This window comes from Lytechinus pictus, chromosome 9, assembly GCF_037042905.1.
Source record: "Lytechinus pictus isolate F3 Inbred chromosome 9, Lp3.0, whole genome shotgun sequence".
Classification (NCBI taxonomy): Eukaryota; Metazoa; Echinodermata; class Echinoidea; order Temnopleuroida; family Toxopneustidae; genus Lytechinus; species Lytechinus pictus.
The window spans coordinates 22431049-22450806 of NC_087253.1; the positions used below are offsets into that span (position 1 = coordinate 22431049).

Here is a 19758-nt window from a genome sequence, read left to right on the forward strand (position 1 = left end):
GAGAAATTCTAATTTCAAACTTTCATAAATGCAATTCTTGAATAAGAAACCTTCATGAAACCATTTTTTTTAATGCATACACTGTACACATTACAACATTACAATATCCTAAGTGTTTTCAACAAGGAAGGAATTCCATTCCTATGCTAATTGAATGTATTTCTAATCTCTTACAGACATTAATGAATGTGAAACAGCTAATGATTGTGGAGCTAATTCAACGTGTAATAACACAGTAGGTAGCTACATATGTACTTGTGATGATGGGTACTCAGGTTCACCTCCAGGATCATTGTGTCAAGGTTAGTTTTTAGATTCATCATAATCATATTGTGTCAGATTTGTGTTTAGAGTGGATATATATTTCTACTTAAGATTAACTGAAAGGTTTTCCACTTCCATATACAGTTAGTGTAATCTGGAAAAAAATTAGGGGGGTTGTACTATAAACAAATTTTCAATCATACATAACAATGAATAACACATATATAAAGCATGACATGCATAAAGTATGAAATGATTGTTTGATTCCTATACATACATGTAGATGTGGCATCTATCGATCCTTCATTAAGAGCAATCAGAAATCATAATAGGTGGGTGTTTCATAAAGCTGTTCGTAAGTTAAGAGCGACTTTAAGAACGACTGGTGATCTTTTCTTGTGGTAAATGGTATATTCATTGGCGATGGTTAAGCGTGTAAGAAAGGTTCACCAGTCGTTCTTAAAGTTGCTCTTAACTTACGAACAGCTTTATGAAACGGCCCCCTGGAATGTTAAATCTTGGAATAATTCCAATGTTCCCAAGGGCTAAAACACCAATTTATTCTTTGTTGCATAATTTTGTGATATGAAGTATTTCACATTAATAAAGTTAATTACCTATATACATGTAGTATTTTTGGTCTTAAAATGACTTCAATGATGATTTTTTTTTTAAATTATGTAAACATTTTTTTTTTTGATACTCCAACCTTATATTCTTGTTTTGATCAGACATTAATGAGTGTACAGATCAGACTGATCAGTGTTCTCAGAATTGTATCAATGAAGATGGATCGTACAGTTGCAGCTGTAATTCTGGTTTTGATCTAGACAGTGATGGATTTACCTGCAATGGTATGTATACTTCAATCCTATTAATGATCATGTTGCCTTGACAAGAAATGTGTAGGAATCGGGGCAATGGAAGAGTTTTAATGCATTTCATTTGGGGAAATTTTAGTGTTTTAGAAATTGAAATCCATATTGATATCATATGTGTAAATTTGTAAAATTCATGTAAAATTTTGTATTTTAATTTTAGTATTGTGTGTGTTATGTAAAGTTTATTTTTAATGTCCTAACATGTACATATAAATGTGACCTGTTCAAGGGTGTTTCGTATTAGAAGCAACCTCTTAACCTCTTCAGATTCTATATCCCAAGTCTTTTTGGAATTGAATTCATCCAAATAAGAAATGGAGATGTCACATTTATAGAATCCTTTTGAGTACTGGTATCATTTGAACAAAATCCCAACTTACTGTATGTAGAAAGCTGATCTTACATTAAGAGCCAATAATGGTTACATTTTAGACAAATTATATTCCAGCTCCAATGTTACCATATATAAGATTTTGTTTTGTTTTCCAATTAAAACTAAAGATAGCATTCCAACATAATTATGTAGGACATTTTTCAACAAGATTAGGGTCTCATTCTTTATTTTCAGTGACAGAAAATGAACCCTGCTTTTGAAAAAAATGTATTTTGCTACTTTTTCTCAAATTCAATCCAATTGGCATTCTTAAGAATGAGAAGATAGCTAAACTGCAATTGGGTTGATATTGATTGAATATTATTTTCTTTTGAAACTTCATCATTAATGTGTGCTATATGGAAGATTTGTAAGAGTGAAGACATTTACCTCACTTTTGCAAATTATTGTAATTTTTGCTCTAGTTGCCCCTGGAATGGATTGCGATCCTGCTGTAGATCCATGTACTGGAGGTGGTATGTGTATCAATGCTTCTTCTCTCATTAGCTGTACCTGTCCCAGAGGGTTTGATAACTTCAATGTCAGCCATTGCCAAGGTAATAGAAAGTTGATTTTGAAGGTTTCTCCATTGCTCATTTTTATTAATCTCTTGTGTACTATCTTTTAATCTCACTCTCTCTCTCTTTCACAATCCCTACCCCCCTCTCATTTTCTTTCTCTTGGTTTCTCTTCTCTCAATCTTTTTCCATTTTTCTTTCTTTTGATTTTTTTAGTCATTCCTATTTAAACTTTTTATTAAATTATCTCTGACCCCTTTCTCTTGCATGTGTTGCATGTTCTCAATCAGTTGTTATTATTGCAGGGGTGGAGCAGGAATTTGTTCACATGATGGAAAAGCATATTATGGTCACTTAAGGACGTTCCACAGTTATGTTTGTGCGCATTATGATCTGCGCATAGTTTACACTCTGCGCGCTGACGTCACAATGGATGAACAGGTGATTAATTAGCTGCGGGTATGAGCTGATTTTTCTCATCTTCTGCACTTTAACTGCAGATCCGATACCTTATTTCATGAAGCTAAAAAATTGAATTATTCCATGGACCATTAAAAAAAAAATTCTCTACAATTTCAAAATACTTTACTCTGCAGTGCTGCCAAGAATCACGAATATTACCCCGAGTTTGAATAAATGGTAGAGTGGTTTTGATTTTTTCTTCACATAGATACAAGGGATTCGGCGCATTTTTGGTGTTTTAAAAAGCACATTTGCTCTAATAAAAATGCTGATAGTTTAAATACAAGCACATGAACCCCTATTTTTTAATGTTTGTACCTCTTAGGTATACCCTCCTCTACAACTCTGCAAATTTTGGTGAAAATGACATGGATTTTAAATAAAGTGCAGCATTTGTTGTACATGTACGTTTGTAGTTTGTGGCTGAAATTTTACATTTTTTAGATTGGGATTTTGTTATCTTTTACGCCATTTTAAAGAACTGACAGTGCTGTTAAACTTAAAATTGCAAACAAATAGCACTTTAAATAGATTCTCTATTCTAACGATACAATTACTAACTCTCTCGCGAAATTTGATGACTTTTTCATGTATTTTGACTGAGTAATACAGGTTTAAACTCATTGTAGTAAACTTGGGCGGTCTAAAAATGCCAAATTCTTTTGAATGCGCAATTCTAAAGAACATTCATTTAGGTGAACTTTGAAGCTCTATAGCAAAAAATCAAGCACATGGACCTATGTTAATTTTTGCATATTTCGAATATTAAGGTTCTTAATTATCTATGTGCAAAGTTTGGTGAAAATGACATGGATTTCACTTTAACTGTGGAACGTCCTTAATGGCTATATATACGTGTATATATATTCTCATATTCATTCCTCAGATACGGATGAGTGTACAAACATGACAGACAACTGTGACAGTTCTCTTGGTGCTTGTACCAACACACCGGGTAGCTACAACTGTTCCTGTATAGACGGCTATATGCTTGAAGCAGATCAAAGAACATGCACAGGTAGATTAATTGCTTTACATGGTTGTAGAAAGTAAATAGTGCTCAATCATGTTTTACACTAGCAATGTTTGGAGCTTTCAGATAAGAAGATGATTGTATCTGTCATTTATCATTCTCGTATATTTACTTCACAAATGGAAATCAGCATTCGCTTTTTTTTTGGGGGGGGGTAAATTTAGATTATTTCACATTGAGTGAATGAGTAAACTTATGTTGCCTTTACTTTAAATATGCCAATGTCTCCATTTGGTCACCGTACATAGTATATGTGTATGATAAAATACCAATGCAGGCAATTCTTGTTTCAATTAATCAGTTCTTTTTATTAACACATGACTTGTGGGATTTACATCTATGTGTGTAAAGGTTTAATCATATTAGATGTTTTGCCTACAGTGAATTATTTCTATTCCCTTATTGTCCTGCAGATATCGATGAGTGTCTGAAAATGACAGATAACTGTGATGACTCTGGCGGTGTGTGTACTAATACACCAGGAAACTTCAGCTGTTCATGTTTAGATGGGTATAGTCTTGGCTCAGATCAACGAACATGTACAGGTATAAAGGGTTACTGATCTATTGGGCAGAATCAGTTGGTCTCTTTCCCAATATAACATCACCAGACTAACCCATTTGATTTACTTTATTTGTTCCAATTCGGTTAATTCTCGAATTATCACTGGGACTAGTACCCATGTGTACTGATTGCCATTTGGGGCTCGTTATTCAATATTTTATCAAATAGATGAAATCACTGGTAATTGAAATAAATAGATATGAGACCAACAATGTTATTATATGAAATAGGAATGGGATTGGGGGGGGGGGATGATGGAGTAATCTGGTAACTGCTTTAAAGCTTATGTAAAGATATGATTTTTATCTCACCTGCATAGCAGAGTGAGACTATAGGCGCCGCTTTTCCGACGGCGGCGACACCAAATCTTAACCGAAGGTTAAGTTTTTGAAATGACAGCATAACTTAGAAAGTATATGGACCTAGTTCATGAAACTTGGCCATAAGGTTAATCAAGTATTACTGAACATCCTGCATGAGTTTCATGTCACATGACCAAGGTCAAAGGTCATTTATGGTCAATGAACTTAGACCATGTTGGGGGAATCAACATCAAAATCTAAACCTAAGGTTAAGTTTTTAAAATGTCATCATAACTTAGAAAATATATGGACCTAGTTCATGAAACTTGGACATAAGGTTAATCAAGTATCACTGAACATCCTGCGTGAGTTTCACGTCACATGACCAAAGTTAAAGGTCATTTAGGGTCAATGAACTTTGGCCGAATTGGGGGTATCTGTTGAATTACCATCATAACTTTGAAAGTTTATGGATCTGATTCATGAAACTTGGACATAATAGTAATCAAGTATCACTAAACATCCTGTACAAGTTTCAGGTCACATGATTAAGGTCAAAGGTCATTTAGGGTCAATGAACTTTGGCCAAAGTGGGGGTATTTGTTGCATTACCATCATAACTTTGAAAGTATATTGGTCTAGTTCATAAAACTTAGACATAAGAGTAATCAAGTATCACTGAACATCCTTTGCACATTTCAGGTCACATGACCAAGGTCAAAGGTCAATGAACTTTGGCCATAATGGGGGTATTTGTTGAATTACCATCATACATGTATCTCTGTGAGTGTATTGGTCTAGTTCATAAAACGTGGACATAAGAGTAACCAAGTATCACTGAACATCTTGTGCGAGTTATAGTAGTTTTCAAAGTCAGCACTGCTGCTATATTGAATCGCGTGATGCAGGTGATACTGCCAGAGGCATTCCACTTGTTTACTTTAATCATTGTAAGGATTAATTTCTAAAAGATGCTTGCTCTTTTTAGGCATTTTACTGTCATAAATATTTCTGGTATGTCAGGATTTCTTTCTTTACAAATATTCCAAAGGCAACTTTTTTGGGGTGCTCTAAGTGATTAAATAATAAGTATGTTATTTTTGTGGGTTATATTGTTACCGAGGTATCCTTTTTTCCCTCTTATAGAAAACTGTGACGTAGATGCAATTCCTTTCTCAAATCAAACAACGGCTGATTCTTTGGACCATGATGAAAGTATCGTTATAGCCTGTAACAGTGGCTACTCTTCCGGTATGGGTATTCTAACAGAGCTCATGTGTGATAACGGGACCCTTTCTGCACCTGTTCCTGTCTGTTATGGTAAGCTCCTATTAATCTTGGATAAATCTGCCAAATTAAAAGAATTGATTTATTCAGAAAATTTAGATTTTCAAACTGGCTTTTTTTAATGTGCCATTTTGACTTGATGTGGTTGTGAAATAAAGAACTGAGTATTTTTTTACTTTACTCATTGTAAGGATTAATTTCTAAAAGATGCTTGCTCTTTTTAGGCATTTTACTGTCATAAATATTTCTGGTATGTCAGGATTTTTTTCTTTACAAATATTCCAAAGGCAACTTTATTGGGGTGCTCTAAGTGATTAAATAATAAGTATGTTATTTTTGTGGGTTATATTGTTACCGAGGTATCCTTTTTTCCCTCTTATAGAAAACTGTGACGTAGAGGCAATTCCTTTCTCAAATCAAACAACGGCTGATTCTTTGGACCATGATGAAAGTATCGTTATAGCCTGTAACAGTGGCTACTCTTCCGGTATGGGGATTGTAACAGAGCTCATGTGTGATAACGGAACCCTTTCTGCACCTGTTCCTGTCTGTTATGGTAAGATCCTATTAATCTTGGATAAATCTGCCAAATTAAAAGAATTGATTTATTCAGAATATTTAAATTGTCAAACTGGCTTTTTTAATGTGCCATTTTGACTTAATGGGGTTGTGAAATGAAGAACTGGGTATTTTTTTACTTTACTCATTTTAAGGATTAATTTCTAAAAGATGCTTGCTATTTTTAGGCATTTTACTGTCATAAATATTTCTAGTATGTTTGAATTTTTTTCTTTACAAATATTCCAAGGGCAACTTTTTTGGGGGGCTCTAACTGATTAAATAATAAGTATGTTATTTTTGTTGGTAATATTGTAACCGAGGTATATATTTTTCCCTTTCATAGAAAACTGTGACGTAGATGCAATTCCTTTCTCAAATCAAACAACGGCTGATTCTTTGGACCATGATGAAAGTATCGTTATAGCCTGTAACAGTGGCTACTCTTCCGGTATGGGTATTCTAACAGAGCTCATGTGTGATAACGGAACCCTTTCTGCACCTGTTCCTGTCTGTTATGGTAAGCTCCTATTAATCTTGGATAAATCTGCCAAATTAAAAGAATTGATTTATTCAGAAAATGTAGATTTTCAAACTGGCTTTTTTTAATGTGCCATTTTGACTTGATGTGGTTGTGAAATGAAGAACTGAGTATTTTTTTACTTTACTCATTGTAAGGATTAATTTCTAAAAGATGCTTGCTCTTTTTAGGCATTTTACTGTCATAAATATTTCTGGTATGTCAGGATTTTTTTCTTTACAAATATTCCAAAGGCAACTTTATTGGGGTATTCTAAGTGATTAAATAATAAGTATGTTATTTTTGTGGGTTATATTGTTACCGAGGTATCCTTTTTTCCCTCTTATAGAAAACTGTGACGTAGAGGCAATTCCTTTCTCAAATCAAACAACGGCTGATTCTTTGGACCATGATGAAAGTATCGTTATAGCCTGTAACAGTGGCTACTCTTCCGGTATGGGGATTGTAACAGAGCTCATGTGTGATAACGGAACCCTTTCTGCACCTGTTCCTGTCTGTTATGGTAAGATCCTATTAATCTTGGATAAATCTGCCAAATTAAAAGAATTGATTTATTCAGAATATTTAAATTGTCAAACTGGCTTTTTTTATGTGCCATTTTGACTTAATGGGGTTGTGAAATGAAGAACTGAGTATTTTTTTACTTTACTCATTTTAAGGATTAATTTCTAAAAGATGCTTGCTATTTTTTGGCATTTTACTGTCATAAATACACTACTCAAAAAAAGTTAAGGACCACTTTTTAATGTGTGTATACAATTTTCAAACCGGGTGTTGTATTTCTAGAAATACCCGAATATGGCTGTCTTGAATCTCCTCAAACACCCTGTAACAATTTCACACATGGGTGGTTTCAGTTGTTGCATGATGTCTCTCGCATTATTGCATATCCTGAAAAGTGGGCCCATTGTGAAGTGGTACAAATATGGATTCAAATGCATTTTCTGTCTTTAGTCTCTACAATCAACAAATTGCTGACAACAGCAATGCCAAGATACAGCTGTCCAGGATGCCATCAAACACAATGAAATCAATTTCACACATGCAGTTCTTTCATGTCTCTTGCATCATTGCAATGTGCCCGTACAAAAGTGGCTTCCAAAGCATTTTCTGTCTTTAGTCTCTACAATCAACAACTTGCTGACAATAGCAATGCCAAGATACAGCTGTCCAGAATGCCATCAAACACAATGACATCAATTTCACACATGCAGTTCTTTCATGATGTCTCTGGCATCATTGCAGTGGGCCATAAGACAAGTGTCTTCCAAAGCATTTTCCGTCTTTAGTCTGTACAATCAACAACTTGCCTACAACAGCAATGCCAAGACACCACCTAAGTGAAACAGATGTAGCCAGAGCCCTAGGGATGCTGGAAGCTGGCCTCAGTCAGCGAAGAGTAGCCAGAATGATGGGCGTGTCACACAGTGTCATTAGCAGAGCAAATCAAAGACACCAAGAGACAGGGCTACATGTATACTCCGAGAGACCCCGCAGTGGCCGACCAGTTTCGACAACCCCTAGAGATGATCGCTACTTGACGAATCTCAGCCTCCGCAACCGCTTTCACAGTGCACGCCGCCTCAACAATGACTTCGCTGCAGCAACTGGAGTGATTGTTTCCACTCAAACAATCCGTAACCGACTTCACAGAGCCAATATGCATGCCAGACGGCCAGCTCAGTGTGTCCCACTCACCCCTGCTCACAGAAGAATTCGTCTCAACTGGGCCCGGGAGCATGTCAGATGGACCAGACAGCAATGGCGTAGAGTTCTGTTCACAGATGAGAGCAGATTTTCCCTTGACCACAATGATGGATGTTCGAGAGTCTGGAGGCGACCAGGAGAGAGATTTGCAGACCCCTGTATTGCAGAACATGACCGTTATGGGGGAGGCAGCGTCATGGTGTGGGGAGGCATCACCTTCGCCAACCGTACTCGTCTCTACGTGGTCCCAGGGGGAGCAATGACAGGAGTGAGGTACAGGGATGAGGTCCTTGAACCTATAGTGGTGCCATTTGCAGAAAATGTGGGACAAAACATCATTTTCATGGATGACAATGCCCGTGCCCACCGAGCTAGGGTGGTGACCGAGTTCCTTGAGGGCCAGGGGATTGAGCGTATGGAGTGGCCAGCGAGGTCCCCGGACTTAAACCCGATAGAGCACGTCTGGGACATGATGGGGAGGAGTCTCGACCAGCTCGAAGCCCATCCACTTGGACTGCAGCAGCTGGGTGTGGCTCTGGAGGCTGCATGGGATGCACTGGACGTCAGAGACATCAATCGCCTCATCAGCTCCATGAGACAGCGCTGTGAAGCCGTTATTGCTGCAGGAGGTGGTCACACTCGTTACTGAACTGCCTGAAAGACACTCAGACATTCGTTTTTACCACTTCATGACGGTAGCTGATACCCCTCGGGGCCCACTTTTCAGGATGTGCAGTGATGCGAGAGACATTGTGCAACAACTGAAACCACCCATGCGTGAAATTGATTACAGCGTGTTTAAGGACATTTAGGACAGTTGTACTGAGGTATTTCCAGAAATAAAACACCTTGTATAAAATCTTTATGTACGTTTTAAAAAGTGGTCCTTAACTTTTTTTGAGTAGTGTATTTCTAGTATGTTTGAATTTTTTTCTTTACAAATATTCCAAGGGCAACTTTTTTGGGGGGCTCTAACTGATTGAATAATAAGTATGTTATTTTTGTTGGTAATATTGTTACCGAGGTATATTTTTTTCCCTTTCATAGAAAACTGTGACGTAGATGCAATTCTTTTCTCAAATCAAACAACGGCTGATTCTTTGGACCATGATGAAAGTATCGTTATAGCCTGTAACAGTGGCTACTCTTCCGGTATGGGTATTCTAACAGAGCTCATGTGTGATAACGGAACCCTTTCTGCACCTGTTCCTGTCTGTTATGGTAAGCTCCTATTAATCTTGGATAAATCTGCCAAATCAAAAGAATTGATTTATTCAGAAAATGTAGATTTTCAAACTGGCTTTTTTTAATGTGCCATTTTGACTTAATGGGGTTGTGAAATGAAAAACTGAGTATATTTTTGTCTCACCTGCATAGCAGAGTGAGACTATAGGCGCCGCTTTTCCGACGGCGACGGCGGCGGCGGCGGCGGCGTCAACACCAAATCTTAACCTGAGGTTAAGTTTTTGAAATGACAGCATAACTTAGAAAGTATATGGACCTAGTTCATGAAACTTGGCCATAAGGTTAATCAAGTATTACTGAACATCCTGCCTGAGTTTCATGTCACATGACCAAGGTCAAAGGTCATTTAGGGTCAATGAACTTAGACCATGTTGGGGGAATCAACATCAAAATCTTAACCTAAGGTTAAGTTTTTGAAATGTCATCATAAATTAGAAAATATATGGACCTAGTTCATGAAACTTATACATAAGGTTAATCAAGTATCACTGAACATCCTGCATGAGTTTCACGACACATGACCAAGGTCAAAGGTCATTTAGGGTCAATGAACTTTGGCCGAATTGGGGGTATCTGTTGAATTACCATCATAACTTTGAAAGTTTATGGATCTGATTCATGAAACTTGGACATAATAGTAATCAAGTATTACTGAACATCCTGTGCAAGTTTCAGGTCACATGATCAAGGTCAAAGGTCATTTAGGGTCAATGAACTTTGGCCAAATTGGGGTATTTGTTGAATTACAGCCATAAATTTGAAAGTGTGTTGGTCTAGTTCATAAAACCTGGACATAAGAGTAATCAAGTATCACTGAACATCCTGTGCGAGTTTCAGGTCACATGATCAAGGTCAAAGGTCATGTAAGGTCAAAGAACTTTGGCCACGTTGGGGGTATTTGTTGAATTGCCATCATATCTCTAAAAGTGTATTGGTCTAATTCATAAAACGTGGAAATACGAGTAACCAAGTATCACTGAACATCTTGTGCGAGTTATAGTAGTTTTCAAAATCAGCACTGCTGCTATATTGAATCGCGTGATGCAGGTGAGACGGCCAGAGGCATTCCACTTGTTTTATGGAAGTGCCCCAATGCATATTTTACCGTATTGAAGATAATTAATTTATTTATATATTATTTGTTCATACAGATATAGATGAATGTCAAACAGGTGAAGCAAACTGTGGAAACAATACAGACTGTACTAATATTCCTGGTAGCTATGAATGTTTATGTGCTATTGGATATTATGGTACACCTCCATCATGTCTAGGTAATACCATCATCATTATTTCATCTTTCTTATTTTCCTTTTCATCTCTTCAATCTATTTTGTGAGCATCCTAATTAATCAAGCATATGAATCAACTCGTGGGAATTTGCAGAGCTATATAGAATATGCATTGGATTTATACTTAAAATTGATTATGAGATTATAATGACACCTACCAAGTGTCCGTCAGTGTCATTTTATTTACAAATATACTAGTTTTGATATTGGCTAGAAGATCCAGACGGTCTGTGTATTAAGTCTATAACATGATACAATGTACCAACGATTGCTATAGCTGATGATTTATCAGTTACACAAAGTAATTTGCAAGCATATAACACATTTTTTTTTTTTCATTCTTTAATTTCTTGTTGGCAGACATTGATGAATGTAGTGCAGACCATACAAATAATTGTACCCAGAATTGTACCAATAACCCTGGATCATATGACTGTTCATGTACGACTGGTTATGTGTTAGATGGAGATGGAATCACCTGCAATGGTATGTAACATTATCAATTATGAATGAACTTGTGCGTTAGAAACGAACAAAAATGGGCCATATATTTGACATATTTTAATGAAATTCCATATTTTTAGTATTAAGAGAGTCAGAGCAAAATTGATTGAATTTGGGCGAATAATTGAGAAATTCTAATTTCAAACTTTCATAAATGCAATTCTTGAATAAGAAACCTTCATGAAACCATTTTTTTTAATGCATACACTGTACACATTACAACATTACAATATCCTAAGTGTTTTCAACAAGGAAGGAATTCCATTCCTATGCTAATTGAATGTATTTCTAATCTCTTACAGACATTAATGAATGTGAAACAGCTAATGATTGTGGAGCTAATTCAACGTGTAATAACACAGTAGGTAGCTACATATGTACTTGTGATGATGGGTACTCAGGTTCACCTCCAGGATCATTGTGTCAAGGTTAGTTTTTAGATTCATCATAATCATATTGTGTCAGATTTGTGTTTAGAGTGGATATATATTTCTACTTAAGATTAACTGAAAGGTTTTCCACTTCCATATACAGTTAGTGTAATCTGGAAAAAAATTAGGGGGGTTGTACTATAAACAAATTTTCAATCATACATAACAATGAATAACACATATATAAAGCATGACATGCATAAAGTATGAAATGATTGTTTGATTCCTATACATACATGTAGATGTGGCATCTATCGATCCTTCATTAAGAGCAATCAGAAATCATAATAGGTGGGTGTTTCATAAAGCTGTTCGTAAGTTAAGAGCGACTTTAAGAACGACTGGTGATCTTTTCTTGTGGTAAATGGTATATTCATTGGCGATGGTTAAGCGTGTAAGAAAGGTTCACCAGTCGTTCTTAAAGTTGCTCTTAACTTACGAACAGCTTTATGAAACGGCCCCCTGGAATGTTAAATCTTGGAATAATTCCAATGTTCCCAAGGGCTAAAACACCAATTTATTCTTTGTTGCATAATTTTGTGATATGAAGTATTTCACATTAATAAAGTTAATTACCTATATACATGTAGTATTTTTGGTCTTAAAATGACTTCAATGATGATTTTTTTTTTAAATTATGTAAACATTTTTTTTTTGATACTCCAACCTTATATTCTTGTTTTGATCAGACATTAATGAGTGTACAGATCAGACTGATCAGTGTTCTCAGAATTGTATCAATGAAGATGGATCGTACAGTTGCAGCTGTAATTCTGGTTTTGATCTAGACAGTGATGGATTTACCTGCAATGGTATGTATACTTCAATCCTATTAATGATCATGTTGCCTTGACAAGAAATGTGTAGGAATCGGGGCAATGGAAGAGTTTTAATGCATTTCATTTGGGGAAATTTTAGTGTTTTAGAAATTGAAATCCAGTTTGATATCATATGTGTAAATTTGTAAAATTCATGTAAAATTTTGTATTTTAATTTTAGTATTGTGTGTGTTATGTAAAGTTTATTTTTAATGTCCTAACATGTACATATAAATGTGACCTGTTCAAGGGTGTTTCGTATTAGAAGCAACCTCTTAACCTCTTCAGATTCTATATCCCAAGTCTTTTTGGAATTGAATTCATCCAAATAAGAAATGGAGATGTCACATTTATAGAATCCTTTTGAGTACCGGTATCATTTGAACAAAATCCCAACTTACTGTATGTAGAAAGCTGATCTTACATTAAGAGCCAATAATGGTTACATTTTAGACAAATTATATTCCAGCTCCAATGTTACCATAGATAAGATTTTGTTTTGTTTTCCAATTAAAACTAAAGATAGCATTCCAGCATAATTATGTAGGACATTTTTCAACAAGATTAGGGTCTCATTCTTTATTTTCAGTGACAGAAAATGAACCCTGCTTTTGAAAAAAATGTATTTTGCTACTTTTTCTCAAATTCAATCCAATTGGCATTCTTAAGAATGAGAAGATAGCTAAACTGCAATTGGGTTGATATTGATTGAATATTATTTTCTTTTGAAACTTCATCATTAATGTGTGCTATATGGAAAATTTGTAAGAGTGAAGACATTTACCTCACTTTTGCAAATTATTGTAATTTTTGCTCTAGTTGCCCCTGGAATGGATTGCGATCCTGCTGTAGATCCATGTACTGGAGGTGGTATGTGTATCAATGCTTCTTCTCTCATTAACTGTACCTGTCCCAGAGGGTTTGATAACTTCAATGACACCCATTGCCAAGGTAATAGAAAGTTGATTTTGAAGGTTTCTCCATTGCTCATTTTTATTAATCTCTTGTGTACTCTCTTTTAATCTCACTCTCTCTCTCTTTCACAATCCCTACCCCCTCTCATTTTCTTTCTCTTGGTTTCTCTTCTCTCAATCTTTTTCCATTTTTCTTTCTTTTGATTTTTTTAGTCATTCCTATTTAAACTTTTTATTAAATTATCTCTGACCCCTTTCTCTTGCATGTGTTGCATGTTCTCAATCAGTTGTTATTATTGCGGGGGTGGAGCAGGAATTTGTTCACATGATGGAAAAGCATATTATGGTCACTTAAGGACGTTCCACAGTTATGTTTGTGCGCATTATGATCTGCGCATACATGTAGTTTACACTCTGCGCGCTGACGTCACAATGGATGAACAGGTGATTAATTAGCTGCGGGTATGAGCTGATTTTTCTCATCTTCTGCACTTTAACTGCAGATCCGATACCTTATTTCATGAAGCTAAAAAATTGAATTATTCCATGGACCATTAAAAAAAAAATTCTCTACAATTTCAAAATACTTTACTCTGCAGTGCTGCCAAGAATCACGAATATTACCCTGAGTTTGAATAAATGGTAGAGTGGTTTTGATTTTTTCTTCACATAGATACAAGGGATTCGGCGCATTTTTGGTGTTTTAAAAAGCACATTTGCTCTAATAAAAATGCTGATAGTTTAAAAACAAGCACATGAACCCCTATTTTTTAATGTTTGTACCTCTTAGGTATACCCTCCTCTACAACTCTGCAAATTTTGGTGAAAATGACATGGATTTTAAATAAAGTGCAGCATTTGTTGTACGTTTGTAGTTTGTGGCTGAAATTTTACATTTTTTAGATTGGGATTTTGTTATCTTTTACGCCATTTTAAAGAACTGACAGTGCTGTTAAACTTAAAATTGCAAACAAATAGCACTTTAAATAGATTCTCTATTCTAACGATACAATTACTAACTCTCTCGCGAAATTTGATGACTTTTTCATGTATTTTGACTGAGTAATACAGGTTTAAACTCATTGTAGTAAACTTGGGCGGTCTAAAAATGCCAAATTCTTTTGAATGCGCAATTCTAAAGAACATTCATTTAGGTGAACTTTGAAGCTCTATAGCAAAAAATCAAGCACATGGACCTATGTTAATTTTTGCATATTTCGAATATTAAGGTTCTTAATTATCTATGTGCAAAGTTTGGTGAAAATGACATGGATTTCACTTTAACTGTGGAACGTCCTTAATGGCTATATATACGTGTATATATATTCTCATATTCATTCCTCAGATACGGATGAGTGTACAAACATGACAGACAACTGTGACAGTTCTCTTGGTGTTTGTACCAACACACCGGGTAGCTACAACTGTTCCTGTATAGACGGCTATATGCTTGAAGCAGATCAAAGAACATGCACAGGTAGATTAATTGCTTTACATGGTTGTAGAAAGTAAATAGTGCTCAATCATGTTTTACACTAGCAATGTTTGGAGCTTTCAGATAAGAAGATGATTGTATCTGTCATTTATCATTCTCGTATATTTACTTCACAAATGGAAATCAGCATTCGCTTTTTTTTTTTGGGGGGGGGGTAAATTTAGATTATTTCACATTGAGCGAATGAGTAAACTTATGTTGCCTTTACTTTAAATATGCCAATGTCTCCATTTGGTCACCGTACATAGTATATGTGTATGATAAAATACCAATGCAGGCAATTCTTGTTTCAATTAATCAGTTCTTTTTATTAACACATGACTTGTGGGATTTACATCTATGTGTGTAAAGGTTTAATCATATTAGATGTTTTGCCTACAGTGAATTATTTCTATTCCCTTATTGTCCTGCAGATATCGATGAGTGTCTGAAAATGACAGATAACTGTGATGACTCTGGCGGTGTGTGTACTAATACACCAGGAAACTTCAGCTGTTCATGTTTAGATGGGTATAGTCTTGGCTCAGATCAACGAACATGTACAGGTATAAAGGGTTACTGATCTATTGGGCAGAATCAGTTGGTCTCTTTCCCAATATAACATCACCAGACTAACCCATTTGATTTACTTTATTTGTTCCAATTCGGTTAATTCTCGAATTATCACTGGGACTAGTACCCATGTGTTCTGATTGCCATTTGGGGCTCGTTATTCAATATTTTATCAAATAGATGAAATCACTGGTAATTGAAATAAATAGATATGAGACCAACAATGTTATTATATGAAATAGGAATGGGATTTGGGGGGGGGATGATGGAGTAATCTGGTAACTGCTTTAAAGCTTATGTAAAGATATGATTTTTGTCTCACCTGCATAGCAGAGTGAGACTATAGGCGCCGCTTTTCCGACGGCGGCGACACCAAATCTTAACCGAAGGTTAAGTTTTTGAAATGACAGCATAACTTAGAAAGTATATGGACCTAGTTCATGAAACTTGGCCATGAGGTTAATCAAGTATTACTGAACATCCTGCATGAGTTTCATGTCACATGACCAAGGTCAAAGGTCATTTATGGTCAATGAACTTAGACCATGTTGGGGGAATCAACATCAAAATCTAAACCTAAGGTTAAGTTTTTGAAATGTCATCATAACTTAGAAAATATATGGACCTAGTTCATGAAACTTGGACATAAGGTTAATCAAGTATCACTGAACATCCTGCGTGAGTTTCACGTCACATGACCAAAGTTAAAGGTCATTTAGGGTCAATGAACTTTGGCCGAATTGGGGGTATCTGTTGAATTACCATCATAACTTTGAAAGTTTATGGATCTGATTCATGAAACTTGGACATAATAGTAATCAAGTATCACTTAACATCCTGTACAAGTTTCAGGTCACATGATTAAGGTCAAAGGTCATTTAGGGTCAATGAACTTTGGCCAAAGTGGGGGTATTTGTTGCATTACCATCATAACTTTGAAAGTATATTGGTCTAGTTCATAAAACTTAGACATAAGAGTAATCAAGTATCACTGAACATCCTTTGCACATTTCAGGTCACATGACCAAGGTCAAAGGTCAATGAACTTTGGCCATAATGGGGGTATTTGTTGAATTACCATCATACATGTATCTCTGTGTGTGTATTGGTCTAGTTCATAAAACGTGGACATAAGAGTAACCAAGTATCACTGAACATCTTGTGCGAGTTATAGTAGTTTTCAAAGTCAGCACTGCTGCTATATTGAATCGCGTGATGCAGGTGAGACTGCCAGAGGCATTCCACTTGTTTACTTTAATCATTGTAAGGATTAATTTCTAAAAGATGCTTGCTCTTTTTAGGCATTTTACTGTCATAAATATTTCTGGTATGTCAGGATTTCTTTCTTTACAAATATTCCAAAGGCAACTTTTTTGGGGTGCTCTAAGTGATTAAATAATAAGTATGTTATTTTTGTGGGTTATATTGTTACCGAGGTATCCTTTTTTCCCTCTTATAGAAAACTGTGACGTAGATGCAATTCCTTTCTCAAATCAAACAACGGCTGATTCTTTGGACCATGATGCAAGTATCGTTATAGCCTGTAACAGTGGCTACTCTACCGGTATGGGTATTCTAACAGAGCTCATGTGTGATAACGGAACCCTTTCTGCACCTGTTCCTTCCTGTTATGGTAAGATCCTATTAATCTTGGATAAATCTGCCAAATCAAAAGAATTGATTTATTCAGAAAATGTCGATTTTCAAACTGGCTTTTTTAATGTGCCATTTTGACTTAATGGGGTTGTGAAATTAAGAACTGAGTATTATTTTACTTTACTCATTTTAAGGATTAATTTCTATACATGCTTGCTTTTTTTAGGCATTTTACTGTCATAAATATTTCTAGTATGTTTGAATTTTTTTCTTTACAAATATTCCAAGGGCAACTTTTTTGGGGGGCTCTAACTGATTAAATAATAAGTATGTTATTTTTGTGGGTTATATTGTTACCGAGGTATCCTTTTTTCCCTCTTATAGAAAACTGTGACGTAGAGGCAATTCCTTTCTCAAATCAAACAACGGCTGATTCTTTGGACCATGATGAAAGTATCGTTATAGCCTGTAACAGTGGCTACTCTTCCGGTATGGGGATTGTAACAGAGCTCATGTGTGATAACGGAACCCTTTCTGCACCTGTTCCTGTCTGTTATGGTAAGATCCTATTAATCTTGGATAAATCTGCCAAATTAAAAGAATTGATTTATTCAGAATATTTAAATTGTCAAACTGGCTTTTTTTATGTGCCATTTTGACTTAATGGGGTTGTGAAATGAAGAACTGAGTATTTTTTTACTTTACTCATTTTAAGGATTAATTTCTAAAAGATGCTTGCTATTTTTAGGCATTTTACTGTCATAAATATTTCTAGTATGTTTGAATTTTTTTCTTTACAAATATTCCAAGGGCAACTTTTTTGGGGGGCTCTAACTGATTAAATAATAAGTATGTTATTTTTGTGGGTTATATTGTTACCGAGGTATCCTTTTTTCCCTCTTATAGAAAACTGTGACGTAGATGCAATTCCTTTCTCAAATCAAACAACGGCTGATTCTTTGGACCATGATGAATTTATCGTTATAGCCTGTAACAGTGGCTACTCTTCCGGTATGGGTATTCTAACAGAGCTCATGTGTGATAACGGAACCCTTTCTGCACCTGTTCCTGTCTGTTATGGTAAGCTCCTATTAATCTTGGATAAATCTGCCAAATTAAAAGAATTGATTTATTCAGAAAATTTAGATTTTCAAACTGGCTTTTTTTAATGTGCCATTTTGACTTGATGTGGTTGTGAAATGAAGAACTGAGTATTTTTTTACTTTACTCATTGTAAGGATTAATTTCTAAAAGATGCTTGCTCTTTTTAGGCATTTTACTGTCATAAATATTTCTGGTATGTCAGGATTTTTTTCTTACAAATATTCCAAAGGCTACTTTTTTGGGGGGCTCTAACTGATTAAATAATAAGTATGTTATTTTTGTTGGTAATATTGTAACCGAGGTATATATTTTTCCCTTTCATAGAAAACTGTGACGTAGATGCAATTCCTTTCTCAAATCAAACAATGGCTGATTCTTTGGACCATGATGAAAGTATCGTTATAGCTTGTAACAGTGGCTACTCTACCGGTATGGGTATTCTAACAGAGCTCATGTGTGATAACGGGACCCTCTCTGCACCTGTTCCTGTCTGTTATGGTAAGATCCAATTAATCTTGAATAAAGCTGCCAAGTCAAATAATTGATTTGTTTAGAAAATGTAGATGTGAAAACTGTTTGGCTTTTTTTAATGTGCCACTTTGTCTTCATGAGGTTATGAATTTAAAAAGTCATCATTTTTGTGTCACCTGCTTGGCAGAGTGAGACTTTAGGCGCCGCTTTTCCAACGGCAGCAGCGTCAACATCAAATCTTAACCATAGGTTTAGTTTTTTAAATGACAGCATAACTTAAAAAGTATTATACAAATAATGAATGTGTATGCGTGCAATGGGAAGAATATTTTCATGAGATGAAAGATAAAAAGTTCCATTCAACGAGGCGTAGCCAAGTTGAATGGAACATTTAATCTTTCATCGAATGTAAATATTCTTTCCATTGCACAAATATTTACGTTCATTATTTGTTTTATATAACTCATATGAGTTACAAAGTTTTTAAAAATGTAAAAAAGGAATAAAATAGATAAAGATTAGGTTGGCCTATTTCCAGTAACTCTTTTTCTCTGATAATTGCTAGTCGGCCTACCTTGGATTTCCCCATGTATCGACAGCTCATCAGCCCTTTAATTGCTTTAATTGTCTTGTGACACGCATTGCTTCATGGATCTGAGTCGAGTGCGCACAGTCAGTTTGATCTGCGCTAACTTTATGCGCGCAAACACACACACACACACATACATCAGAAGGTAAGTAGACATACACATGATTATACTGAGGGAGCACTAGCGTACCGTGCAATGGAAAAATAAAAAATGCACGGTCACCATGCAATGGAAAATTACAAAATGCACGCAGTAA

General features: G+C 35.5%; 1 protein-coding gene across 4 annotated transcripts in view; it reads left to right on the forward strand.

The window, feature by feature from the left end:
- The window catches only part of LOC129268565 (fibrillin-2-like), a 115666-nt gene that overhangs the window by 13144 nt on the left and 82764 nt on the right, over positions 1-19758 (forward strand). For all 4 annotated transcript variants that reach the window (XM_064104933.1, XM_064104934.1, XM_064104935.1 and 1 more), the window contains 20 exons: positions 177-302; positions 996-1118; positions 1944-2075; positions 3385-3516; positions 3945-4076; positions 5544-5717; positions 6067-6240; positions 6589-6762; positions 7112-7285; positions 9538-9711; positions 10887-11009; positions 11388-11513; positions 11834-11959; positions 12652-12774; positions 13600-13731; positions 15040-15171; positions 15603-15734; positions 17201-17374; positions 18244-18417; positions 18766-18939. In XM_064104933.1, coding sequence (XP_063961003.1) covers positions 177-302; positions 996-1118; positions 1944-2075; positions 3385-3516; positions 3945-4076; positions 5544-5717; positions 6067-6240; positions 6589-6762; positions 7112-7285; positions 9538-9711; positions 10887-11009; positions 11388-11513; positions 11834-11959; positions 12652-12774; positions 13600-13731; positions 15040-15171; positions 15603-15734; positions 17201-17374; positions 18244-18417; positions 18766-18939 — 2931 coding nt within the window. The remainder of the gene's footprint in view (positions 1-176; positions 303-995; positions 1119-1943; positions 2076-3384; positions 3517-3944; positions 4077-5543; positions 5718-6066; positions 6241-6588; positions 6763-7111; positions 7286-9537; positions 9712-10886; positions 11010-11387; positions 11514-11833; positions 11960-12651; positions 12775-13599; positions 13732-15039; positions 15172-15602; positions 15735-17200; positions 17375-18243; positions 18418-18765; positions 18940-19758) is intronic.